Source organism: Suncus etruscus, chromosome 6 (assembly GCF_024139225.1).
Source record: "Suncus etruscus isolate mSunEtr1 chromosome 6, mSunEtr1.pri.cur, whole genome shotgun sequence".
In the NCBI taxonomy this organism is placed as follows: Eukaryota; Metazoa; Chordata; class Mammalia; order Eulipotyphla; family Soricidae; genus Suncus; species Suncus etruscus.
The window spans coordinates 133,392,449-133,419,956 of NC_064853.1; the positions used below are offsets into that span (position 1 = coordinate 133,392,449).

Sequence of the window (27,508 nt, forward strand, 5' to 3'; positions counted from 1 at the left end):
GTCGTACCTTGTTTTTGAATAATACTGGTACCAAAAATAAAAGCTGCTTGGCAAAAAAGGTAAAAAACAAACAGTTTTGGGCCTAAAATCTGAGGAGGGAGATGACTATGACCATAGATGGTTGATCTTGGGGTGATAGGTGCTGTGAGAAAGTGGGGGTGGGGGTTGTCTCCCGAGACCTTTGCCACAGCTGGTTCCCTGGAGAAAACCCACTGGACATGGCCACCCCCTTCCCTGCCCTCTACGTCCTTCTCACCCCTGTCCCCTTGGCTCTCTGCAGGTTTGACATCTACAGGAAGGTTCCCAAGGACCTGACCCAGCCAACATACAGCGGGGCAATCAGTGAGTAGCCCTGTTCTGTGTACGCGTACGTGTGTCCATTTACTTGTGCTCCCCTTGCAGGCGGTGGAAGGAAATGACAGGCCTCTGGCCATTGCCCTTCCCCCAGTGGTCTCTGTTATCCTGTAGGGCCCAAGACATCACCGAATTCCAGAAGGATCTGCCTACTCAGCCCTCCTAACCACTCTGTTCTCTCCCCCAGTCTCCATCTGCTGCTGCCTCTTCATCCTCTTCCTCTTCCTGTCGGAACTCACCGGGTTCATAACGACTGAAGTGTAAGTGCTGGGCCCTCCCCTCTCCAACACAGGGGCATTGTGCAGCTTCCTGGGGCCCCACATGGGAAGGCAGGGGACAGGGGGTTTTAAACACCTAAGAGGAGGGGCTGGAGAGATAGCATGGAGGTAGGGTGTTTGCCTTGCAGGCAGAAGGGCGATAGTTCAAATGCCAGCATCCCATATGGTCCCCGGAGCCTGCCAAGAGCAATTTCTGAGTGTAGAGTCGGGAGTAACCCCTGAGCGCTCCGGGGTGTGACCCAAAAACCAGAAGAAAAAGGAAAAAAAACAAGAGGATCTGATCACCTCATAGCCTGGGAGTGGTCCATGGAACTTCAGGGGCCCTCCCCAAAAGCAGAGAATCACACCCAGCCTGTGCCACTCTAATTCACTGCAAGCCCACAACCCCTTGACACCCTCTGTTCCTGCACAGGATCAGAGTCAGAGTGAGGGGCTTCGTGAAAGGGCAGAAATCTCAGTCTTGTACTGCTTGTGGAGGCTGCTCCGTCCTGGATGGAGCGAAGGTCTTGGCTACCTCTGCTGTTACTTTGTTTCTGCCTCTGTTCCTCTGGACCCATCGGGTTTTCCTGCTATAGGAAAACAAGGAGAAATCAGAGAAAGAGGGAGCACTTCTCAGCTAGTCACAGCCCAGTCCCCATTTCTCTTCCCTCTCCCCTTGGGGATCAGAACCCCATCAGGATTGAGGATGGTTCCTGAGGTCTTCCTGGCAATGGCTGATCATCATGGAGGTGCCCCCGGTGCCTGAAATCTATCACTCTGGTGCTGAGGCTCATCCGTGTACCCACAGAAGTGGAGCTTGAGGTTTGGGAGAACTCATGCCATTGGGCCTCACTCCACCAGGGCTGCTTGCCCCAGCAAGCAGGTGGGGTCACTCCTAGTGGGGCTCAGGGGACATGGGGGTTGAACTGGGGTTGGCCACTTGCAAGGCAGTGTCCTACCCCACATTCCCCACTGAACTACTTTTCCAGTGCTCCCTGATCCCATTTTAATTCCATTGTCTCCAGCTTGAATAACACTGGGCAAGGTTATGGGAAGTGGGCCTGATGTGCCCATGGTTCTTCTGAGCTCTGGTGGCTCAGCCAGTAGCCAAATCTCTGTGGGCCTGAGTGTGGCCAGCCATGAAGAGCAGGGCAGGGCTGAGGAGATGCAATCCTCTGGCTGGGGAAGGGGCAGGAAGGCTGGCCTGCTCCTCACAACGAGCCCTGACCGCGCAGAATAGGCGCTTTGTCCTCTGAGGTAGTGACTCGGTGCTCACTGGGTCACCCCATCATGGCGTGGAGTGGAATCTCCAGAGGCAGCGGGAAATGAAACCCTGGACAACTGTGAAGAGCAGAAGGGGTGGGTGAGGGGATTCAGCTAGAGCAGAGTGGGGTGTGTGCAGTGTTAGCAGCCAAGGTGGGGGGATGTGATAAGATAAGACCAAGGTAAGATCTGGGTGGTAGCAAGAGACACATGGGAGCGTTCGTGTATGTGTGCATTCACGCACACGCATGTACATTAGAGACAGAGAGAGGGGGAGAGAGAGAAAACAAACCCCGAGATGAAAGTGACTTGGTTCCTATTGTGTTACGCAGGTGAATATTTTCCTCTTCGTCCTGGAAATGCCCACTGAGTCCTCTACCCCCACCCCCAGCTCCTGTCCTCCTTCCTCCCCTCCCCTGCTGAGTGCTCCATCCCCACCCCCAGATCTTTTCTTCCCTTTCTGTCTCCCTTCCTGGGGCTAAGCCCCAACCTCAGGCAACTGAACCCCAAGTGAGTTGGGCTGCTGAGGCTAGTCCCCCACAAGTAGATCCTGACATCATGGCTGCTGTGACTTGGTTGTGTTATACCCCTCCTCTGTTCTGCTCTGCTGTCCCAGGGCACTGTGTGTTCACACTGCCTGGATGGCCTCTGCCTGGGGCCTCCTGGTTGCTGCCCAGCATCATGATCTTGAGGGCCTAGACAGACAGATACATGTTCTCTCTCTCTCTCTCTCTCTCTCTTCCTCTCTCTCTTCCTCTCTCTCTTCCTCTCTCTCTTCCTCTCTCCCTTCCTCCCTCTCCCTCTCTTCTTTTCTCTCTCTCCCTCCCTCTCTCTCTTTATCTCAGACCCCATCCCCACCCCCCCATGTCATCCCCACCCCCCCATGTTCTTCTGCTGCCTGCTGGTGGGGAGGTGCCCAGAGGGGCATCTAGTCTAACAGGAGAGGACGCTGCAGAAAGCCCAGTAGATGGAAAAGTGGGCTGTGTCCTTTCAGAGATTAACTGCTTTCCTCAGAAGTTTACCAGAGCGAACCCCGGGCAGTTTGGGTAGGGTCAGTGCTCTTTTTTGAATGCCTACTCCTGGAACAGTGAAGCCCAGGCTCTGCCTGCTTTAATTATTCACCCCATGGGAATTTAGAGTTAGAAACACGGTGCCCATTACCACTTGGATTTTACTTGCTATTTCTTTTTTTTTTTGTGTGTGTGTGTGTGTGTTTTTTTTTTTTTTTTTTGGGTCACACCCGGCAGTGCTCAGGGGTTACTCCTGGCTCCATGCTCAGAAATTGCTCCTGGCAGGCACAGGGGACCATATGGGACGCTGGGATTCGAACCGATGACCTCTTGCATGAAAGGCAAACGCTTTACCTCCATGCTATCTCTCCAGCCCCTTACTTGCTATTTCTAATGAGCATTTGTAATACCCCCAGGCTGGCCAAGGACTCGAGCTGTAAAATTACAGTGCCAAACCCTTCAGGACCGGGCCTTCTGATAACCTGCACCCCATTTTACAGCTGGGCAAACAGAACACCACAGGAGAGTAAACAGAAGAACCAGAACTGTTCCCCTATGCCCCACCATACATTCTTTGTTTTGGACCACCCTTTCCTGCCCTTCAGGTGGTCTCTGTATGCTGAGGCTCATGGTGGGCTCTGATCTCCAAGTTTGTGTATTTGTGTGATTGGAACCAGGGGCCCCGTACTCCGAAACACCCCAGATTCCCTTCTCAGAGGCATCCCTCTGCCCAGCAGCCCAGGACTGCCATCATCCACTCCCATATACTGCTTAGAGTGAGGCTCTGGCCAAATGGGGGCTCTGGGAGTAGTGGCATCCCCACTCGACCCCACGGAGGACACCTGGAACAATTCTAGAGCACAGTCTGTTGGGACAGTCGGTGGCCCTCCACGCAGGAGAAGAGGCTAGGTGGGTCTGTCCCAGACTGTCCTCACTTGTTGTGTGTATGGGTGCTGGCCTGGAAAACCTCATGGCCTGCCAAGCACCTGGCGATAGTGTGGGAGTTTCTCTCAGAAAGTGTCCCCTTTTGGGGGTCAGAGCATTAGCACAGCAGTGGGCATTTGCCTTGCATGTGGTCAACTTAGGCTCGATCTCTGGCATCCGGAGCCTGCCAGGAGTGATTTCTGAGCGCAGAGTCAAGAGTGACACCTGAACACTGGCAGGTGTGACCCCCAAAACAAAGAAAAAACCCAAGTGTCTGTGGGGGGAGGTCAAACTCCTTGTTGATGGTCTGCAAGTCTAAGAATAACTCCCAGAAAGATAAATTGAATCCCATTCTTCTGTCCCCCCCTTTTGGGGGAGACTTTGATAATAATATCCGGAGTAAATAATCAACGAATGCAAAAGATTAGGGGACCAAAGGTTCAGCAAAAGGAGTCTTTTGTCAGTTGCAGCCAGCTCCAAAAAGCAAACCGAACAAGCCGTCAGTTCTGGCAAAAGAGCTCCCTATGCCTCCCCAACAGTTATTTATTTCTTTCCTTAATCACCCCCACCTGGAAGATCCAGGTGGGATGACAGGCAAAAACAATATTACAACAAATACACAACAAGTGTCCACTTTAGGGAGCTTTGGGACCCAGGTACGGGAGTTTAGAGAGAGTGTGAGGAGGCCAGAAAGGGTGTGGGAACATCCATCTGGCAGCTCTCAGAGGTGGAATGGTAGGGGTGTCTGGGTCCCAGAGAGTTTGCCTGTGTCATCCCAACTTTTCCTCTGCTCCCTGCTCTCACCCAGCTCCCCACTATGGGCCTCATTTCTGTTCAAGCTCTTGGTCAAGTGCCTGGGCAAGAATATGAACTATGGAAGGGCTCTTCTCAGAGCAGAGAATGCAGCTTTTCCTCCACTCCATGCCTCGCCTTAGAGTTAGTACAGAGCTACAGGGCCCTCCTAGTGTTCTAGCTCCTGGCCCCTTCTCCTTCCGTGCTGCCTCTCTGGGACCCCCAGGCCATCCCACCCAACTTCCTGACACCACCCCACATTTGAACATGCCCCTCCATGTCACATGCATCTCCTCATGCTTCATAGAAGCTGCAAGCCCAATCCCCCCATCCCTGGGAGACCTGGCCAGGGCTCAGACTGAAGGAGGATGGAAGGGAGAAAGGGAAGGGAGGGATGAGGAAAGATGGCAAAAGGAAGGAGGAAGGAAGGGAGGGAGGGAGAGAAGAAGGAAGGAGGAAAGGTTGAATAAAGGGAGGAGAGAGGCAGGGAGAAGGAAAATGTATGGAAGGAAGGGAGGTAGGGAGGGAGGGAGACCAGAGCTGTTGGGGTGATGGGCATCCTGGCAACTGTATTGATCTCCCAAGGTGGGGATGCAGATTCTGTCCCACAGCCATCCCTTGGCCCTGCACTCTCGAGGCCCCAAACAACCCTTTGTCCTCAGGAGGTTTCTGAGTCGTGTGTGTCCCCCACCCCTCCCACATCCCTGGACAAGGTCACCTGGCTCAGATCACCTCCCCAGGATTAGAGGTGGTGACAGTAATCTGAAGAGGTGTTTGTATCCTCCTTTAGGGAAGGTGTATGTATCCTCCTCCTGGTGTTTCAGTCAGGTCTGGAACAGAGCAGACTGCTCAGGGGAGCCCTGAGTGCACAATTCATCCCTTACCTAATGGCCTGTGGTCCTGCTCCCTGCTACTCTCAGGTTCTCCCCTGGTCTCAGTGTCTCTGTCTGCACCCTGAGCCCTGCCAGGAGTGAACCCAGAGCAAAGAACAAAACTTCCAACAGATGAACTTGCTTTCTCCAAGACTTCAGCTCCCCACATGGCTTTGAGCTACCCCAAAGTACCTCAGCTCTCCCCAGCACAGCCCAGGTGGATTCCAGCAGCTGCCTCATCTCTCCCAGGGAAGAAAGTTCCAGAAAGCACTGTGTGTTGCCAGTCTTCCCTTCGGCCCTTCCCCTCCCCTCCATTTCCAGGCCATCTGCCTCCCTCCTTGCAGGTTCCCTCCTGTACAGGGATCCTCCAGCCCCGAGGCCATGACAGTGTCTTCCAGCCTGCAATTTTCTCTGTGTTCCTCTTGCAGTGTCAACGAGCTGTACGTCGATGACCCAGACAAGGACAGCGGGGGCAAGATTGACGTCACCCTCAATGTCAGTCTGCCCAATCTGCACTGCGAGCGTGAGTGCTGCAGGACACATGCCGTGTGTGTGTGTGTGTGTGTGTGTGTGTGTGTGTGTGTGTCTGTGTGTGTGTGAGAGAGACACACACACACAAGAGACAGAGACAGACTAAAGCAAGCCATGCTCATGTGTGTGTGTGTGTGGTGAGAGAAACTAAAGCGAGCCATGCATGTGTGTGTGTGTGGTGAGAGACAGAGACAGCAACTAAAGCGAGTGTGTGTGTGTGTGTGTCTGTGTGTGTGTGTGTCTGTGTGTGGTGAGAGACAGAGACAGCAACTAAAGCGAGTGTGTGTGTGTGTCTGTGTGTGGTGAGAGACAGAGACAGCAACTAAAGCGAGCCATGCTCCATAGCCTAACCGTGTGTGTCCATGGTCTTGGACGGTGTTCCGGGGACCTTATCTAATAGTAAGTCTAGTGAGTGCCACCATACCCATTAGACCCTGGACTTGTCCCTCTGCTCTCTGAACCTCGGGACTTGCTGAAAAGGGTCTATACTCTGCCATCACTTCCTTTGACAAAAAAGGAAGCTAAGGCATCCAGAGGCTAAACACCTTGGCCAGGGTCACACAGCTGGTAAAGGTGAGATCAGCATGCAGGAGCCCCAGATTCCACCTTCGGCACCTGGGGTCCCCCAGGCACTATCAGGTGTCACGACAACCCCCTTCCCCCAGTGCAAAGCCAAGCAAGGACCCTGATATTTGGTCCCCGTCCTCTGCTGCTTCCCTACAGCCTTCCCTTTAGCAGGGTGGTCACCTCTTAGACTTGGCCTCTGGAAATGGATGTTGTACCCTCTATCTTTTTTTTTTTTTTTGGTTTTTGGGCCACACCCAGTTGTGCTCATGAGTTACTCCTGGCTGTCTGCTCAGAAATAGCTCCTGGCAGGCACGGGGACCATATGGGACACCGGAATTCGAACCAACCACCTTTGGTTCTGGATCGGCTGCTTGCGAGGCAAACGCCACTGTGCTATCTCTTCGGGCCCGTACCCTCTGTATCTAAACACCATCACCTCCTCCCTCCTCTCCCTGTCATTTATCCCCCTTCCTTTTCCCCTCCTTCTATAACCAGCTGTGTGACTCCTGCCATGGCTCTGGGCTGGCCCTGTATTCCTGTCCATCCACCTGTGTGTTTTGGGATGAGTGGGGGCTGGCATCTGTGCGTCTGTGACTCACTCCCTATGGCCTCTGCAGTGGTGGGGCTGGACATCCAGGATGAGATGGGTCGGCATGAGGTGGGCCATATCGACAACTCCATGAAGATCCCACTCAACAGCGGGGCTGGCTGCCGCTTCGAGGGCCAGTTCAGCATCAATAAGGTACCAGCCCCTGTCATGCCCCCTTGGCCAGCCCTCTCCTCCCCAGCCAGCCTCTGGCACACTCTCCTTGGCCAGCCCTGCATGCACCCCCTTCGACCAGCCCTTATATAAACCACCTTTTCCTCCCCAGCCAGTCCCTGGCACACCCTTTTCAGCCACCCCCTGCATGCACCCCCTTCGGCCAGCCCTTGGCACACCTGGTAGCCTGTACAGAGCCCCAGAGGATGGGCTCCTATGCTGTGTAGGATCAGTTTTGTGGTGAAAGTGCCTGGATGCCATCAGATGCTGAGGGGGCTCAGGGGTCCAGAGAAATATGTGGTGCTGGGGATCGATGTGGGGCTCCAGCATGCAAGACACAACCCTTAATGCCACACTCCTTCCTAGCCTGCATTTTGGGGTTTAAGCAGGAAAGCAGGGAGCTGGAGAGATAGTACAGTGGTAGGGCTTTTGCCTTGCAACCAGCCAATCCAGGATGAATGGTGGTTCGAATCCCAGCATCCCTATGGTCCCCCTTGCCTGCCAGGAGTAACCCCGGGTACCACCAGGTGTGACCCAAAAAAGCAAATAAATAAATGAAGAGGGAAGAACTACACCTCCCCTGTAGCAGGCAGCCTCAGACCTGTCAGTGTAGAAGTCAAATGAAATGAGATCATCCCCTTCCCCTCATTTCAGTGACCATAATGGACAGGTTCAGGGGCCACATCTAGCTGGTGGCTGCCATCCTGGACTTGCTTCCGTCCTCCAACGGAGGTTCTGCTGCCTGCAGAATCTCAGGAAGGGCCCTACAATCTCTGGAGTGGGTCAGGAACAGGTGTCCTGGGGTGGTGTTGGTGAGATCTGGATTGGACAGTCAATGAGACTAACATTGCATTGTGGAGTGCTATCAGGGAGAATTCTGAGTGAGGCCATGACACACACACACCCCCGCCCCCAGGCAGGAGAATCGAGGGCAGGAGGAAGCCCAGGGGAGGCCATGTTGAGAACTAGGGTATGGTGCATTCAGCACAGAGATCACTGTGGCCCTGGAGGTTGCAGGTGAGTGTCCAGAGTCCTGGGCTGGCCCTGTGGACATGGACATGATGGCACTGTAGCTGGCACCAAAAGTCCTATGGCCATCGCTACCCTAAGTGGGGACCTTGGAATGAGCAGCAGCTGAGAACCTTACTCCAGTTCTACTGATGCTCTGGGTACCCAGTATTCTCAGCCTCAGCATGATTTTCTAAAATAGGGGCTAGAGAAATAGTGTGGTGGGTGGGGCACTTGCTTTGCATGCAGCTGACCTAGGTTTAACCCCTGGCATCTCATATGGTCCCCTGTGTACCAGGCTTAATTTCTGAGTGCTGAGCCAGGCGTAACCCTGAGCATTGCTGGGTATGAATCCTAAAAAAATACCTAAATGTAAAAATTAATAAACATAAGCCAAGTGCCAACTTAAGTTTTCTTTGCAACTGTGTGGAAGCTTCCTTAGTGCTATTAATAACCCCTATAACCTTTCCTGTCAAAAAATGGCCTATTTTCCCATGGCTTCAAAACTGGCCAATTATTTTTCAGTTGTTGGGTTTGTCTGTTTGCTTGTTTTTGGACAAATCTGGCAGTGCGTAGGGGTTACTCCTTAGTGACCATATAGGATGCTAGGGTTCTAACCTGGGTAGGTTACATGCAAGGCAAGTGCCCTGCCTGCCATGTTTTTTGGTTTGGGGGCCACACCCAGCTGTGCTCAGAGATACCTTCTGGCAGGGCTCAGGAGACCCTGTGTATGGCTGGGGATTGAATATTTTGTTTTTCAGGAACGTTGATGAAGACACTGATTTACAAACCTTTTCATAATAGAGTAGTCAAAAACATATACTGTTCTAATACCATTCCCACCTCCCAATGCCTCCCCCCCACGGAGGTATATAGAAAATTTATTTTATAATGGGGGTGGAGAGGTGGCGCTAGAGGTAAGGTGTCTGCCTTGCAAGCGCTAGCCTAGGACGGACCGCGGTTTGATCCCCCGGCGTCCCATATGGTCCCCCCAAGCCAGGAGCGATTTCTGAGCGCATAGCCAGGAGTAACCCCCGAGAGTCACCGGGTGTGGCCCAAAAACCAAAACAAAAAAATGTATTTTATATTGCTGGGTCCAATAAAACTTAAAGGAATGCCAAATAGGATTATCAGAAAATAAATCAATCAAAGTCAATTTGTGGTGATTAATTGCTATGTTTTGAGCCTTTCTTAGTCTAGTAGACGTCAGCCATATGTACTATTAATGGCTATTTTTCTCAGTGCCATGTGTTGGAATGTTTCTCTATTATCAGAGAAGTTCTTTGTTTTTTGGTTTTTTTTTTGTGGTTTTTTTGGGTCATACCCAGCAGTGCTCAGGGTTTACTCCTGGCTTCATGCTCAGAAATTGCTCCTGGCAGACACGGGGGACCATTTGGGACGCCGGGATTCGAACCGATGACCTTCTGCATGAAAGGCAAATGCCTTACCTCCATGCTATCTCTCCGGCCCCAAAGTTCTTTGTTTTTTGGAGGGGGCACTCCCAGTGATGCGCAGGGGTTACTCCTGGCTCTGCACTCAGAAATTGCTCCTGGCTTGGGGGACCATATGGGATGCCAGGGGATTGAATCCTGGTTTAGCCATGCACCATCTGCACTGCTGCATCATCATTCAGGCCCCCAGAGAAGTTCTCTTTTTTTTTTGTTTTTGTTTTTGGGTCACACCCGGCGGCGCTCGGGTTACTCCTGGCTCTCTGCTCAGAAATCGTTTCTGGCAGGCTCGGGGGTCCATAAGGATGCCAGGGTTCAAACCACCATCCTGCTGCATGCAAGGCAAACGCACTACCTCCGTGCTATCGCTCTGGCCCCTGAAGTTCTTTGAATGCTTCTTGCAAAACTAGTTTCAAGGCCTTAAGTCCCTAAGCTGTTTCCTTTCATAAAGCTCTATATTGTTCCTTCAAATCTGAATGATAATCTAGCTGAAGAGTATTCTTGGTAAGGTGTATATTTCACTGAGTTTTTGTATGGAGTTTTCCCCATATTCTTCAGGGTCGTAGAGTCTTATTTGAGTGATCTGCTGTACATGTTCTTGCTGTGTTCACTCTTCTGTCTATCCTTGGATTTTGTAATTTTGAGTATAAGGTGTCTTTGAGGTTTTCTATTTAGGTCTATATGATAAAGAAAAAACGGTAAAATTAATAATCAGGCCAGAGAGATAGCACAACAGTAGGGCATTTGTCTTGCACGAAGAAGGATCCCGGCATCCCATATGGTCCCCTGGGCCTGCCGGGGCAATTTCTGAGCGCAGAGCCAGGAGGAACCCCTGAGCGCCGCTGAGTGTGACCAAAAAAATGTGTGTGTGTGTGGGGGGATAATCAATAAGAACTTTCCAGAGTTAAGATCCAAGAGGCCCATAGAGTTTCTGTGAAAATAGACCAAACTAGGGATTGAATTTAAATCGTCAGTCTTAAGCCCTGTCCTCAGTCCTCTCTTTCCAACCTTCTCTATACTTTTATTTTGGTGCTGGGACTTGAACCCCAGGACGTCTGTGCTCTACCGTTTGAACCTGTTCCAATCTTGGTAACAACCCTACAGAAATGGGCAGGAGGTTCCATGCTCTGCCCAGCCCAGACCAGCCCCCCAGCCCCTGTAGGATCTAACCCCAGCACTGTCTCCTCTCCCACAGCCCTTGGCTTCTGCTCGCTGGTCACGGCATGTGCTGTGGCCCCGGGTGCCCCTTCTCCCCTCTGGTGGTACCCCGTCACTCTGCAAGCTTGCTGACGTCCGCACTGGAGTTCCAGCCCCTTATCTCCCACATCTCTGGCACTCAGCAGGGACGGGGGGGGGGGGGGGGGGGGGGGGAGGGGGTGGGAGGCTCACCTGAGGTGGTGCGCCTTTCTGAGTACCCCGCCTTATGCTGTCAGCGCTGCTGTTGAGACACTGACGTAGGTTCCCAGTCCCGGCTGTGCTCTGCATAGCAGCGTGTGCTGGTATGAGTCAGCCACCTGCCCGGGCTGTGTGTCCTGCCTGAGGGGATGCAGGCTGTGATTCAACCTCCTCACAGGGGGTGAAGCTGCCCAGTGGCCTCCCTGACACACTGCTACTCTTGGGTTACCACGTAGCCAGGCCCAGCAGGATGGGAGCCAGCCAGCTGTGGGACCCCAAGTTCTGACTTTTCTCACAATGAATTCTTTATGATGTGAGCATCCTTCTCAGGGAACAAGAAAATTTCTAGTATTAAGAAAGACTGTTGCAGGGCTGGAGCAATAGCATGGAGGTAGGGCCTTTACCTTTTATGCAGGAGGACGGTGGCTCGGATCCCGGCATCCCATATGGTCCCCCAGACCTGCCAGGAGCGATTTCCGAGCACAGAACCAGGAGTAACCCCTGAGTGCTGCTGGGTGTGATCCAAAGCAAAACAAAACAAACAAACAAATGACTGTTATGGGGCCAGATCGGTGGCACAGCGGTAGGGTGTTCGTCTTTCACGAGGCTGATTCAGGGCAGACCACGGTTCCATCCCCCGGCGTCCCATATGATCCCTTAAGCCAGGAGCAATTTCTGAGCACATAGCCAGGAGTAACCCCTGAACATCACCAGGTGTGGCCCAAAAACAAGCAAACAAACAAACCATAAGAAAGACTGTAAAGGACTGGAGAGATTGGGATGGCTTGTACATTCCTGATCTAGCTTTGATGCCCAGCACCTATATCCCCTGAGCACCACCAGGAAGCACCAGTAGGTGTGATCCCATAGTGCAGAGTCAGGAGTAATACACCTGAGCCTTTCCCGGTGACCCCCCAAAATATACTCTTAAGGGTCCAGAGGATAGGACAGCAGAGAGATCACTTGCCTTGCATGTGACCAATGCAGATTTGTTCCCCTATATCCCATAGGGTCCCCTGAGACCCTCAAGGAGTGATCTCTGAGCATAGAGCCAGGAGTATCACTGATTCTGAACAATGCTGGATGTTGCATCTTCCAATAGAAATACTATTATAGGAGCCAGAGAGAGGGAACAGAGATTGAGTCATTTGCTCTGCAAGTAGCTGAGCCCCAATTTGCTCCTTGGCACCACATGGTCATTATGTCCCTTTCACCACTGAGCATCACCAGTTAGTCCTGGAGGTCCCTAGCACTGTTGGATGTGATCCTGGAAGGTCTCCCAGTCCCGCCAGGGAAGCCCAGGTCAGACCCATTGGTTCTGGCCTTTAGACATTTGCCTTCAACTGCTTGCTCTGTTAGCCATGAATTGCCAGGAGGGACCCGTGAGACCTCCTGAACCCCTCTTGGGAGATTCCCCTACTCCCTGTAAAAGCAGTACTCATGGCTGGAGTGATAGCCTTAACTGGGCACTAGAGTACATAATAGCTTTGGCATTGGATTGCCAGTATCTCCTGGTCTCCTGCATATCACTGGAGACTTCCAGCCATCCTGAGCACTCTACCATGATGGCAACTCCAACTCTCCCCCACAAATACATCGTAACATAACGAAGAGGAAGGTGCTGATTCCAGAGTTCACGGGGCTGCTGTTCCTTTTTTTTTTAAGTAGTTTATTGATTGATTGATTGATTGGCTGGTTTTTGGGCCACACCCAGCTATGTTCAGGGGTTACTCCTGGCTTTGTGCTTAGAAATCTCTCCTGGCACGCTCGGGGGGACCATATGGGGTGTCAGGTTCATCCCCGGTCGGCTGCATGTAAGGCAAAATGCCTTGCTTCTTACCCAGGGCTGCTGTTCCTGAATGTTATACCAGACCCTCTGTGGAACCCAGAGCCAGGGATGGGGTTGGGTAAGGCAGCCACTGTCAGCATCCCTGGCCCATCACCAGAGTGACCAGAGTTCTTCCTGGATGGTGTGGTAACTCCTATCCCAATCCTCATTCTACGGAGAAGTGAGCCCGGTATGGAGCCCGGCTCTACCTGGTGTTGTCTGGCTGCCTCCGACCCCTGGAGCAGCAGAGCCAACCCTGTCCCCTGCCTCTACCCCCACCCTAGGTTCCTGGCAACTTCCACGTGTCCACGCACAGCGCCACAGCCCAACCCCAGAATCCAGACATGACCCACGTCATCCACAAGCTCTCTTTTGGGGACACGCTGCAGGTGAGTGGGGTGGTGGTGGTAGTGTTCCAGGGGTCAGGCAGGAGCGGTGTCATGTGAGTATCGTCTGCCATATCATCTGCCACCCCCTTAGCCTACTGGGAAAAGGGCTGTCCTCTCCATCGGGGCCTAAGGGCTGTGGTGTGATCTTTGGCCCCACAGGTTACAAGACTGAGCTCAGAGAAACTGTGTGACCAGGACACCTCATGATCTTTTAAGCTCCAGAATCCAGCCTGCCCCCTCCACTCCTCATAAGTGTCAATGTTAAGGCAAGGGCAGTCTCCAGGAAATTTCCTGGATCCTTACAGCTGGCCAACCTAGCCCAGCTTATTTACTCCTCTGAATCCCCCCACCCCCTGCGAGGACATTGAGGTGATAGATAGTGTCTGGTCACCCAGTGACAAAAATGGAGTTGGGGTCCTTAGTGGGGAGGGAGTGCTCTGCCATTCTGCTGGCACACTATCTCAAGTCTGTGTCCGATTCAATCTGGGGGTAGGGAAGGGCACATCATTGAGCCCCCCTGCTCAACTCGTCACACAGACCCTCAGAACTGTGTCGGTCACACGCATGTGCAAATGCTTGCATATGTGGCACATAATTTCCTGTACATACCTTACCTATATCTAGTCAGAGTCTGTCTCATCTGCTGTCCCTGCTGGACATGTGCCAGTGCCTTCCTGAGCCCCAGTCAGCTGCTCTGTAAAATGGGTCAAGGGGATGGCCGTCACGTATTGAGGGGATGACAGAGTCCCCAGGACGGCCTGTGTTATCTGTGTCTGTCCCCTGTTCCCCCAACTTTTCCATGTGGTAGGCGTACAGGGTCCCCCCACCCCCGTACACCCTTAAGCCTGAGGTGTATTCCTTGGGGAGGCTTTGGTCATGTCTTCCCCTGCATGCGTACCCACACGACTTCTTGCAGGTCCAGAACGTCCACGGCGCTTTCAATGCTCTTGGGGGAGCAGACCGACTCACCTCCAACCGTACGTAGTTTCATCCCTGCCCAAGCCCCAGAGAGCCCAGGACAATGTGTTTGTCTAGCACCTGCTTTAGGTCAAGCGCCCGATGCCTCACACTGCCTCTCTTTTCCCCCAACCCACCCCAAATCCACTCTCTAGGACAGCAAGGAAGGTGGATCTTCCCCATAGTGTCTTGTATAGGGGATGCTCTGTGTAACGCGTGGCACATCCGATTGCTATTTGTGTCCCAGTTCTTCTTACAATCTCAGCTGCCTATTAGGCTTCTAAGTTGAGAAATCTCCTAAGAGTTCATGGGAGTTGCCCATCAGGCTTCTGTCTTACAAGTTCCTGGGAGTGACAAAGGGCACCAAGTAGCCCGTGAGAACAGTGCTGTGGGTGGCAGTGCTATAGTCAGACGTGACCATTTGCACGAACCTCTGCCTCAAACCCCTCCACCAGCCTAAGCCCCTTCCCACCCCCCAAAAAAAAAACCCAACCTCTTTGTGCTGGTGTCCACCCTCTGAGGCCACCCACACTTAAGGCTTTACAGGGAAGATCCTAAGGGATCTCACGTCAGCTGTGACCCCTTTGGCACAGGTAGGAATGGTATTCGTTTCCCAGGCCCATGGGTGGGGGACCTCAGGAGGAGATGGGGGGCTCCAGCATTACTTCACTGGAGAGCCACCCAGGGTGGGAGGGCTGTAGGGATGGTTATATTTAGCCACGTGGCCATGGGCCTGCCTGGAGGTTTGCTGCAGTTTGGGAAGTGGTGACAGAAGGAGGTAGCCAAGTCCCCTCTTAAGAGACAAGTTTCAGGATGTCAGCAGGCTTCAGGTCAAGCGCCAATGCCTCACACTGCCTCTCTTTTCCCCCAAACCACCCCAAATTCACTCTCCAGGATAGCAAGGAAGGTGGATCTTCCCCATAGTGTCTTGTGTAGTGTCTTGAAGCTGGGTGCCTGGGATGTGAGCATTTAGGCCAGTTTAGCAGAGCTCTGTCCCAAGTCCCTGAGGGAGGTGAACAGTATGGTATGTGATATGAGGTTCCGGTTTCCCCTTGCTTATCAGAAACTGATTCATCTATTTTAAAATAGCCACTCATGCATCTAACCCATCATCTCCCCATCTCATTCTTTCATTCATCAGCCTTCTCCCCATCCACTCTGTGCCAGGACCTGCAAAGGGTTCTGGGGATATAGGTATGAATAAGGCTGGACACCTGCCCATCCATTGGCGGGGTTGGGGTTGGAAGCCAGACCATCTTTACCAGGGACTAAATGGACAGAGAACTCCTCTTTTTTGGATTTTGGGCCACACCCAGTAGTGCTCAGGGATTATTCCTGGCTTATTCCTGGCATGCAAGTGCCTTCCCCTCTGTCCTATCTCCCTGGACCCCTGGCCTCTCTTCTAAAACTTCAACCCATTACTCTCCCAAGGTTATCTGTGTTCAGGCAGGCAAAGTATGTGATACACTCTGATATTTATCCAATCCTCTCTTCCTCCTCAGAGGCTAAGGCCATTAATGGATCCTTGGATATCTTTCCAGAAAACTCTCCAGCCTCTGCTGGGGGCAAGCCCCCTCCCCCTGCCCTTTTCTCTTTTTTGGTTAGGGGGCACAACCAGCGACACTCAGGGGTTACTCCTGGCTCTGAGCTCAGAAATTGCTCCTGGCAGGCTCAGAGGACTATATGGGACGCTGGGGATCGAAGCCAGGTCTGTCCTGTGTCAGCTGCGTGCAAGACAAACGCCCTACCGCTGTGCTATCACTCCAAGCCCCCCTTCTCTTCATTTTTTACACTTAAACAATAAACCTCTGTTTTGCCAGTTGACACTTGAGGTTGTTTCCCAGAAACTTAATATCCGAGGCACTGCTTGAGGATCCTTATAGGTGGGTAGGAGGAATCTCTTCAGTCAGGGTCCCAGGGGAAAATGAGGAGGGTGGGGAGTGAGCACCCGGGAAATCTGGTGGGAATGGGGAGAGCTGTTTCGGGGGTTGGGTGGGGCTTCCCTTACCCACGTGCCCTCCCACAGCCCTTGCCTCCCACGACTACATCCTGAAGATTGTGCCTACAGTTTATGAGGACATGAGCGGGCGCCAGCGCTTCTCCTACCAGTACACGGTGGCCAACAAGGTACTGCCCTGCCATGGGTGCGCTCGCCCTCTGCTGGCCGAGTATGGGAACTGTGGGAGTCCTGTCTCACGGGGCTCTCAAGAGGTGGGCTGGCATTGAGGCAGCTCCAACCCGTGGCTGTCCTCAGCCCAGACCTTGGTCAGAGTCAAGGTCAGGAGCTTGGAATGAGATGTCCTGTGTTGGAGAACGAGCAGACTGCTGGCATCAACTAGGTAGATCCCAGAGGTTATTGCCGTCTCTGCGATGGGCCCTGGGCATGAACCTCACCTCATATCACCAGGATAGCCACTGGCAGACTGCCTGTCCTGGTATCCTAGTACATGCATACACACGGAGGTTTCTGTGCCTCTGCCTCTCCTCCCTGAGTTTCTTGGTTAACCCCGAAGAGAACCAAGCATTCCTTTCTTCCTTGCCACTCCAAGCTGCACATCTTTCCTGGGGTTGGCATGTGTGGTGAATGTGGCAGGATCACGGAGCATTCCCAATTGAGGTCTGCCTCCTCTCAGACTGGGGTTCTGTGTGAGGGTCTGGGACCCTGACTGAAGAGATTCCTCCTACCCACCCCATCTGGTTGGGGCCAGCCCAGAAAGGCGCTCAGTTTAGCATCATCCTGTGGTTACTGCATGGCCTGAGAGTGGAGGGCCTTTTCTTCTGACCAAGCCCAAGTGACTCCACCCCCCCCCCACACACATATGCCCACTTATACCCCCTACACATACTCGCACATACCCTTTCACAACTATGCTCTTGGAATCCTGATCTTGCACCATTTCTGGATCTTCTTTTTAGTTTCTCAGCAGTCAAGAGTTAAACAAAAAAGTAGACTAGAGAGATAGGACAGCATATTGGGTGCTAACCTTGTATAAAGCCAGCCCAGGTATGATCTGTGACAGTCCATAAGGTCCCCCGAGCCCTGCAAGAGTGATCCCCAAGTACATGAGCTAGGGGTAAGCCCTGAGCACCAGTAGGTATGCCCTCGACTTCCACCTCCTTATAAAGAAAGAAAAAAAATGAGGGTTGGTGTGATACTACAGCAGATAAGGCAGGTTTGCATATGGTTTTACTTTGATTCCTGAGCACCACTAGGTATGGCCCCAAAACTCAAACAAATGGAAGAGTTAAAAAAAATGTGGCTTTGCCTTCTGCAGTTGTCTCTCCAAGTCCTGTGGGCAGTCAGAAATGAGTCAGGATGAAGATGCTGATGGAGTTATTCTGCTTCTCCTGTTCTCACATGCATGCCCCCAACCCACTTTTCTTCTGTACCCTAGGAGTATGTCGCCTACAGCCACACTGGCCGTATCATTCCCGCTATCTGGTTCCGCTATGACCTCAGCCCCATCACGGTCAAGTACACAGAGAGGCGGCAGCCGCTATATCGGTTCATCACCACGGTGAGCAGCTATGTGCGTGGGGGGGGGGGGGCAGTGGAGAAGGTGCTGTCAGTGTCTGGAACCTCCGTGGCTCCACTAGCTGCTTGAGATACTCTCCCAGTGTTGTTGTTTGTAGAGGAATTAATCTTTTCCTTGGTTTTTGGGCTTGGGGCCACCACACCAAACCCCAAAACTCAGGCACTCAAGGGTTACTTCCGGTTCTGCACTCAGAAATCACTCCTGGCAGGCTTGGGATGCCGGGAATTGAACCCAAATTTGTCCTGGGTCATCAACGTGCAAGGCAAATGCCCTACTGCTGTGCTATTGCTCTAGCCCCTGGGAAATTTTGTGTGTGTGTGTGTGTGTGTGTGTGTGTGTGTGTTTTCTTTTTTCAAGGAGAGTAGCTGACCTATACACCATAGTACTTGGGCTTTTCCTGGCTCTGTATGTCTGACCCTGGTGTCTGAGGACCCTCCATGGAGCTGGGAAACAGAGATGTCCTTGTGCCAGGCAAGAACCTAACCTTTGCATTCCCTCTCTGGCCTCTCGAGGACCTGTCCTTTGCTCTGGGAATGGACCGTTGAAAATCTCACTTGTCTTCCAACTCCAGCCACCTCTCTGGCCATGTATCTCCTGTTTGTTCTCTTTCTGTTTGGTCTTTGGCCCCTGTCACCATGGTTTGATGCTAAGTAGGGGCAGCATCCACATGAGGGCAATTTTCTCTGAATCTGCCATCTTTCTGGCGCTTTTTCTCTCTCATTTGGTGTCTGGGAAGTGGAGGTAGGGTGGTGGTGATACGGAGAGACCTTGCATTGGACACAGTGCTTGTTTGCTTTGTATGTGGCTGACCTGGCATCCCATGCAGGTATCCTGCACAGGGTATCTTGAGCCCTGCCAGGTATGATTCCCAAGTGCTAAGCGAGGAGTAAGCCCCAAGTGCCCCTGGGTGTGACCATAAAAGGAAAAAAAGTAACAAAGGCTTGAAGATCTTTTGCAGCACCAGAGGTCTGCAAGGTGGGAGAAATGGGGCAATTATCCTTCCAGCACTGCTTTGAAAACAGAAGTCCCTGTACTTCTGTGTCTCCACCTTTGAGGCAGTGCCAGAGCTTGAATTCAGGACCTCCCACATCTCAGGCAGGTGCTCAACCACTGAACCACCTCTTCCAGCTCCACCCTCCTCTCTTTCCTGATCCAACATCCGGAGTCCTGGGTTCTGGAGTTCATCCGGAGTTCTGGTTCTCACCTTTTCCACTCTGACTAGGTCAGTGATGTGCAGGAAGAGAGCTCTAGTAAAAGGCTGGAATGTGAAGGACCTTCAGGCATGGCTGGATCCAGGCACCAATACACTCAGGAGGTGTGCTTTCTCCTCCCACCTGCTTCTGTTTGGCTGGCTTTTTAAGGAGACCACTTTGTTAGGAAGGGCCTTGTGGTTTCTCAGTGGTTCCCCGAGTTGGGTCAGGAAACGGTTCTGTCAGACTTAGGTGTGCCAGCCTGCTGGCAGCAGCAAAAAAAGAGAAAAGAATACATGGCTCCAGTGGGCCCCAGGTGGTTGGGTAGGTGCATACCCAGAAGGTGAATGTCAGAGTTGGTGTGTGCCCAGCCCTGTGGCACCCAGGAGCATCTCCTTGACTCCCGTGCCTGAGGCCCTGATATGTGTCAACCTCTGACAGGCAGCTGAGCAATGAAATGACTGTTCATTGACCAAAGGTTTGCTAGAAGCTTCCAGGGGTGGAGAGGCAGGGATACTCAATCCTGCCTCCACACGGCTCCTGCTGAGCAGACGAGTGTACACCCACTTCCCCATCCCGGGGGGGCTCCACTGGTGAAGTGGGGGCCTTGCAGAGTGGAAGCCAGGGTGGGAAGCCTTGAGACGGAACCCCAGTGTCATATTCTAGAATGTGAGGAAGAAGAGGGTCAGGCGAAGACAGTGAACTAGGCACCTACTCTGTCCCTGCACTTCTCCAAGCTGGAGTTCCCCGGAGGTCACTGGGGATCCTGTCTGTCCTCCATGCCCTCATTAACACCCTCTGCTTCCTTTGGCCACTGCCAGCCCTCTACTCCATCTCTGCTCATCCACCCCACCCAGGCTTGGGTCTCATGGTAGAGATACCCCCACCACGTCATTGTATTATTTTTCTAAAGGCTTTAGCACTATTTTGGTTACCACAGCAACAGGGGCCCATCCCCTCTGAGCCCAGCAGCTGTCACTGGCAGATGGCGTCATTGTGAGCTTTAAAGGAAAAGGGTTCTCTCTCTCTCTCTTTCTCTCTCTCTCTCTCTCTCTGTCTCTCTCTGTCCCTCTCTGTCCCTCTGTCTGTCTGTCTCTGTCTCTCTCTATCTGTCTCTGTCTCTCTCTGTCTCTGTCTGTCTGTCTGTCTCTCTCTCTCTCTTTCTTTCTCCCTTCCTCTCCTCTCTCCCCTCTCTCTTTCCCCCTCTCCCTCTCTTGGGTGGGGTGCACCTGCCACGACCCCTCTTTCTCACTCTTCACAAGGCAGTGCTTGCATGTCAGGCCCCTCGTCCTGCCTGCAAATAGTTTCTCTGAGGGGCTCAGGCCGGGTGGGTCCTGAGGCAGCTGTGGGGATGCTGGAATGAAGGGTGTGGTGTGTGTAAGGAGGTAAGGGAGAGGGCGGATGGTGGTCCTCTCTGATCTGCTCCTGGCTGCTTTGGGGTGGGGCCCACCATGGCCACACTTAGAGCTCACAGTAAGGTAGGTGGCCTGTCCATCCAGAGTCTGGACTGAGGAGAGGTCCTGCCTTTGGGCTTCTCTCAGGGACCCCCAGGGCAGCCGGTGCACTCACAGAAATACCCCATGCCCCCCCTTACACAGATGGCGCCTGACCACGCAGTCTCCTCTGCCAAGTGCCCCTCCCACACTCGCATTTGTCCCCCAACACTTGCCCTGGTGGGTGCTGCTGACAGATGAGGCAGCCCCAGAACTGTCACCAGTAGGCTTGCTCCTGGCGTAGCAGCTGGGAATGACCCGCACCCATGGGAGAACAGGGAGCCAGGCCAGCCGCGCACACACACCCTGCCAGGGCATCATCCTCACAGGGGAGAGTGTCACCATGCCTGACCCTGATGACCCTGTAGAATGAAGGTGCCTTATTGTCTCCTGTACAATGGGCTGTGGAGTCCAAGGGTATGTCTGAGAGGGGCTGTTATGGACTGATAACTTTGGGGTTGGGCTGTTTTGTTTCTTTCATTTTGGGACCATACCTGGCAGTACTCAGGGCTTATTCCTGGCTCTGTGCTGAGGGATCACTCCTAGCGGGGCTCGGGGAACCATAGAATGCTAGAGATTGAATCTGGGCTGGTCACCTGCAAGGCAAGTGCCCTCCCTGCTCCAGCCCCAGACCGTTTAGTTCCACAGCTTCCTGGTTACACACTGGCCCTGTCACATACCCTGGTCACATACCCTGGCCCAGGGTGGGGGAACAGATTTCACCCAAAGGGTCTGTGAAACTTTCCAGCATTGAGAAAACAGAGTATGAAGAGGCAGGACTGTATGGAGCTGGGGCTGAGGGTGGTCCTACCTGGTAGCAACCCCCACACCAGCCTTTCCGGGTACCCCCAAAACACACACACACAAACACACACTCACACACTCCTCCCGCATCAGAGAACGGGGCCTTTGTGGGTGCAGAGGGCGAGGCTGGAACCTTCCATGCCCTGCCGCCTTGGGTGTTCTCATCCATGGCTCCAGTCTGTCTGCCGCCACTGGCATCTGATGGGTCTCGGGTCGTTATTTCTTTCCGCAAATGGGGCCTATTCCATGAGCTTTTCAAGCCATGCTGACTGGGCAAGACCAGGCCAGGGACACTTAACAGTACAGCCTGGTGACTTGGAGGTCATCTAGGGCCTCCTGGGGGTGGAGTGACGTCAGACGGAGAAACTGAGGCTCAGAGATCAGAGGTTAACTGCCTGCCCCTTTGCCCAGTTCTTACTCAAAGAGGGGTTTGTTTCTGGCTCTTTACTACAGGGTGGAGTGGGGTATGAGGTGATGAACCGGCAAGAGGCATTCAGCCCTCCTGCATATACCAGGTGGCTGGTGTGCATCTTTTCTCTATTAGAAGAAATAAAGAGCCACTCTTAAAATGGGGGGCAGGACTTGAGGCCGAAGAGATAGGACAGGGGTTAAAGCACTTGCCTTGTAGTCCACTGACACAGCTTTGATCTGAGCTATGAGTAGACCCCAAATTCCCCTTGGTGTGACTCAGCTCCCCCCCCAAATGCTAGACAGCTGTCCTCAGCCCACTCAGCCCTTGTCCTTTGCCCCCACTGTATCTTCCACCCTCCAATTGGGTCCTGGGTTTCGGCCTCTCTCCCCTCCTCCCTCATCACGCAGCAGCATCTTTTTTAGAGGGGTGACCACACTGGCAATGCTCAGGACTTATTCCTGGCTCTCTGCTTACGGATCAAACCTGGCAGGGCTCAAGGGTCCATATGGGGAGCCAGGGGTTGAACTTGGGTTAGCTGCATACAAGGCAAGGGCCTTCCCTGTTGTATGGGCCCCCTTTTATTTCGGCTTCACATTTTGTTCTCACTGTGTTCCCTCTTTTCAAGCTCCCCATAGGTGGGGAGCTGCAGAGCCTCCCTCCTTGCTTGGCCAGCAGTGCTTCCCCAGACCCTTCTCCAAATTCCACATAGCTCAGGCTCTCCAGATGCAGCCACATTGCGTGAAAGGCCTGAGTCCACAGACCAGTTGTCTTTCCATCCGCCTTTGTGTTCCAGGTTTCTGGCGCTATCATCTTTAGAACTCGTGGTGTTTGGGGCTGGGGTGACCTCCCCAGGGACCCTTGCCACCATACACTTCATCTTCTCCAGGCCAAAACCATCAAGGCAGGCTCTTGGAAGTTTTCAGACTTTGAGGCTCCTCCACTCTGAGGACCATGGATTAGATCACTGCCATGACAGTGACCGATGTTAGCTTAGTGATTGATGGAGAGGGGTGCTTGTCTGGAGGGTATCAGGAGCCCCCAACTCGTGGAGCCTGCCCAGCCTCAGCTCCTATTGCTCCTGGAGCCTCAGTTTCCCCTCCAGCACCCCTCCCAAGTGTTCCTCAATGCCCTCATTGTCTCTGGCTCCTGCGAAAGGCGCTACAGACCTGGCGCCAGGTTGGGTGAATCATAGACGCATGGACTCCAAGTGGTGTGTTGATGAATATAGATGTGTGTGTGTATTTCTCTTCATTTGCCTGCTGCACTTAAGTCACATTTTCCTGTCCTCTGATCCAAGCTCTGAAAGCTCTTTGCGGTATAAAAATCTCCCACCAGCTGACCCACTCGCCCGGAATAAACCAGCTTGGTGCCTGCCGTCATCTTCCTTGAAAAGTGTCTCCTGCGTCATGTTCCGAGGTTGGCGGGGGCCTGGCCCACTGCAGACACTTCCTAATCATCCATCCACACCCCTCCCTGGGAGGCTCCAGTTTGGGGGGCTGTTATTACTGGAATGGCAGCTGCTCTGTTTTCGTCCCATTCAGACAGACCTGCTCTGTGTCCTGGGCTCCCGAGGCCCCCTCCAAGCTCACGGCGTGGAGCTCACTTCAGACACCTGGTTTCTCTGCTGCCATATATTGCCCATGTCAGCCCCACTCTCCTGTCCCCCTCACATGCATGCAGGAGAGTAGTCTCAAGGGCCTCTGGCTATCTTAGTGCTTCTGAGTTCCTGGAGTCATTTTAGCACCCTGTCAGTCAAGTAGTGGGGAGATGTAAGAGCTCTGGGGCGGTGTTGGTGTAGCCCACCGTGCTTATTTTCCTCTCTAGAGAGGTCCTCCCCCCACAAACACCAATTCTGAGTGAAGTGGTGCTTCCTCCCTCGGCCTGGGGATACGGGTGAGTGGGAATTGCTTCTTGGGAGCAGTACCCAGTAGGTACCAAAAGGGAAAATATATTTATAGTCTCCTCTCAGGAACTAGAGAAAGAGAGAAAGACTTGGAGGTGTCAAGCTCACATAGCACATGCAAAACCCCAAGGTTTGATCCCTGGCTCTTTATGGTCCTCAGAGCAAAACTGAGTGCTCCTGGGTGTGGCCCGCAAACAAACCAACAAACACAAGTTCCCATGCAGGCCTTCTAGAGCCTTCTCTTCTATTCTCCAGACTCTGGTCCTTTTGGGCAGCAGTTAGCCATGAGGCAGGCTAGAGAAGTTTGAAGATATGTGACATTCATGCCATGTGGGATCCTGCCCCCTTGACAGCCAGTGGGCAGCGCATTTGTAGACCTCAGAGTGGGAGGTAGAAACAGTCCCATTCTCACCTGCATGTGGTGTGCCTCGAGCAGGTGCCCCTGCCTCTCTGTGCCCTGTTTTCTAGGTTCTCTCGTAGGTAAAACGGGGACCTGCCAGGGTACATGCCCTAGAGATACAGGCACCGTTGAGTACAGGGCTCGGTGCTCTTGGAGCACTGCGAGATCCTGTCCCATGGCGTCGCTGGTGTCCCCTGCACTGTGGCTCTGAGACGGACATCTGACAGTATTTGAAGACATTGAAGCTGGGAGGCTGGGGTCTGGCTTTCAGGCCCAGGGCAATCCCAGCCCCTGGGGTGCCCTGGGCCAGGAAGAGTACAGGGGTTAAGATGTTTCCATCTGGCATTAGCCTTTGTCCAGTCCTGAGCAACAGTCTTGCCTGACAGGAGCTCGCCTTTGGCAGAACCGGACCGCCCTCTCTTGCTCACCTCACTTGTCACTCCTGTCTCTGCTGTCACTGGATGGAGATGGTTCTGTGCTTTGCTTGTGGTCCAGAGTCAGCGCATGCTACTTAGGGGAAAAGGTGGCTCACAGGGCCCAGAGGTGGCCTCATGACCTAAAACACTGGCCCAGCAAGTGGATTCAAACCCCAGCACTGTCTCTATAGGCTGAGTTGATCTTGAGGACCCCTGCTTGCTGGGCCTCATCAGAAAAGGGCCAGATGCTGTTAGTGGGACCCAAGTAAGAGGAGGGCCCCCAGGCTTAATCCTTGGTGTCCCTCTGAGCCAAAGAGAGTCAGGGTGGGACAATATTTTCTGCTCTAGTTCATTCAGGCTGCTCATTCATGGACCCCCTCCATGGGGTCTCAGGATTCAGTCCCCTCCTGGCTATGTGAGCCTGAGCCAGAGGCACTGCCCTTTCAAGCCCTCGTCTCCAGTGCTGGCCTTGTACATAGTGGATTCTTGTAGTCAGACCAAAGAACTGCATGCTCCAAGTTAAGCCCAGGACTAAGTTTGCATCCCTGTACCGCCGAAGACACCTGGGTCTCTCACCTCCTGTCCTCTCCCTGATCCACTTCATGGCAGGGGGAAGCTGTTCCTGTTGCTGCCATACTGGGACTGAGAGGAGGGTTTGGAAAACCCCAAAGAACATTCTAGACCCCAGCAGATGCTATGGGGTGGGAATAATGGAAAAAGATGGATATGGGAGGGGTGTGGCCCAGATTTTCCTCCATGGCTAACTTCTGCACCCCCTCACCCCCAGATCTGTGCCATTATTGGCGGGACCTTCACCGTTGCTGGTATCCTGGACTCGTGCATCTTCACGGCCTCTGAGGCCTGGAAGAAGATCCAGTTGGGGAAGATGCACTGACTTCCCCAGGAGACTGTGGAGCCCTCTTCCTCCTTTCCGGCCTCTCGGGTCAGATCTGGCTGTGCCCCAAAGAGGGAGTGGGGTGCAGTGAGGCGGGAAACCCAGCTCAAGGTCTCCCGGCTACTTCTCAGCCCCACATTCTGTCTCATCTACTCAGTCACTGCCAGAGGTTCTGGTGCCCTTTTTACTGGAAACTGGGGTTGTCTCCTGACCAGAGTTTGGCAGATGGGGCCTTGAGGACATTGGGGGCCACTCTGGGAGCACAGTTGGCCTCACCCCTTCCCTCCCAGGGGACCAGCCCAGAATCCCTGTGGACCAGCTCTCGGCTCTGACAATCTTGCAGCCCTACCCCCACCAGTTGGGTGCACAAACCCCCTTGCTTTCTCCCACCCTTTGGCCCACCACCCCACTGACCAGACCCCTCCACTCTGGGCCAGGCTCCCCAAGGTACTTGGCAGCCCCTTCAACCATAATGGTACTTGCCGAGCCAGATGTGCTGCCACTTCCTGTCCTGCCCTCCCCTCCCCTCTCCTTGCTGGAAGCAGCTGCCCAGATTGTTGGGCAGTAGTGGGGGACATTCAAGTCTGTCTAGCAATCACTGGGCAAATCTGGGGCGTATCTCTTCCCCTTTTTCCTCTGAGTCCCCGGTCCCCTCCCACCAATGTGCCTCAGCCCCCAGCCGCTTTGGTGGAAGGGCCAATGTGGCCTTCCATGGAGACCCAAACGTGATTTGTGCACTTCCTTCCTGGGCCCAAACCCCCTTCTCTGCGTGAGCCCTGGGAGAAGCAGAGTTGACTCACCCTGCCCTGTTATCCCTTTGGGATTTGCACCATGGGACTCCCCCTCTGCCAACCCAGTGGTATCCCGCTACTTTTCCCAAGTATCTGCAGATGCCTCGGTGGGACCCTCCCTTGCTTTACCCTTTCTGCCTTGGTTTTGAAGGGAGGGGCAGGGGCCCCAGGCGTGAACCCCACCCCGGGAATGTGAGCAATGCCCTCCGCCTGGCCAGGCCGTTTTTCATCTCTAGCCAGATTGTTGGCATACTTCTGTAATTCAGGCTGGGTCTCTTTTGTGTGTGGTTGTCCAGGCAGCCCATGTCTCTGCCATTCATCATTTCTCTGGCTCCAGATTCCAGTGAGAGAAGGCCCCCCTTCTGCATCTGAGTGGCCTGATGACGCGGATGACAACTGTGTCTGGTTATTTTTGGGGTATACAACATTTGGATGGATTGGTTTTGTCATTCTGTTCCCAAGGCATCCCTGGGGTGAGTTCACGCCCCTAGAGGAGGTGGGACAGGATGTGTGGCATGTGCCGAAGACTTCAAATTCCACTTGATGCATATTTTTAAACCTCTGAGGACATAAGGGGATGTCACTTTCTTATGGCAGAGACCCCCCCTCCCACCCCCACTATCCCAACACTCAAGCTCTCGAGTGGGAAGAAAGGTCTTTGTTTTTTCCCTATGCCTTTGAGTTCGAATAGATTAAAAAGTTGATTTTCAGAAAGTTCGTAGCATGTGTCTTTCTCTGAGATGGTGTGGCTGGGATCACAGTACCCAGGGACAGCCTGGAGGAGAGAAGTTGGGGAACATGGAAAATAGATCTGGATAGGGGTTAGGACATGAAGGGTTTTTTGGATGCTTCCAAATGTGCTCCATGCTAGCTGGGAGGCCTCAGGCTTGGTTCTTTTTTCCTTCCTTTGTGGGCCACATCGGGCAGTCCTCAGGGGTTACTACTCCTGGCTCTACACTCAGAAATACTCCTAGTCATGCTTAGGGGACCACATGGAATGCTGGGAATAGAACCAGGGTTAGTCACAGCGAAGCAATGTCCTCCCTGCTGTATTATCGATCTGGTCCCTTTAGACCCAGTTCTTAACTTACAAGTACCTTTTCTATTTTTGTGGCTTTGGGGCCACACCCAGCAGTGTTCAGGGGATACTCGTGGCTCTTAGAAATCACTCCCGGGGGTCGGAGAGATAGAGATGGGGGTAGTGTGCTTGCCTTGCATACAGAAGGACGGTGGTTTGAATCTCGGCATCCTATATGGTCCCTCGAGCCTGCCAGGAGCCATTTCTGAGCATAGAGCCGGGAGTAACCCCTGAG

General features: G+C 53.2%; 1 protein-coding gene across 1 annotated transcript in view; it reads left to right on the plus strand.

Annotated features, from left to right (window-relative positions):
- The window catches only part of ERGIC1 (endoplasmic reticulum-golgi intermediate compartment 1), a 53,954-nt gene extending 27,045 nt beyond the window's left edge, over positions 1 to 26,909 (plus strand). Inside the window, exons 2-10 of the mRNA XM_049776085.1 lie at positions 281 to 342; positions 542 to 614; positions 5,901 to 5,995; positions 7,188 to 7,312; positions 13,294 to 13,398; positions 14,315 to 14,375; positions 16,382 to 16,482; positions 17,751 to 17,873; positions 25,297 to 26,909. Coding sequence (XP_049632042.1) covers positions 281 to 342; positions 542 to 614; positions 5,901 to 5,995; positions 7,188 to 7,312; positions 13,294 to 13,398; positions 14,315 to 14,375; positions 16,382 to 16,482; positions 17,751 to 17,873; positions 25,297 to 25,404 — 853 coding nt within the window. The 3' untranslated portion in view covers positions 25,405 to 26,909. The remainder of the gene's footprint in view (positions 1 to 280; positions 343 to 541; positions 615 to 5,900; positions 5,996 to 7,187; positions 7,313 to 13,293; positions 13,399 to 14,314; positions 14,376 to 16,381; positions 16,483 to 17,750; positions 17,874 to 25,296) is intronic.
- The last annotated feature ends 599 nt before the right edge of the window (positions 26,910 to 27,508 follow it).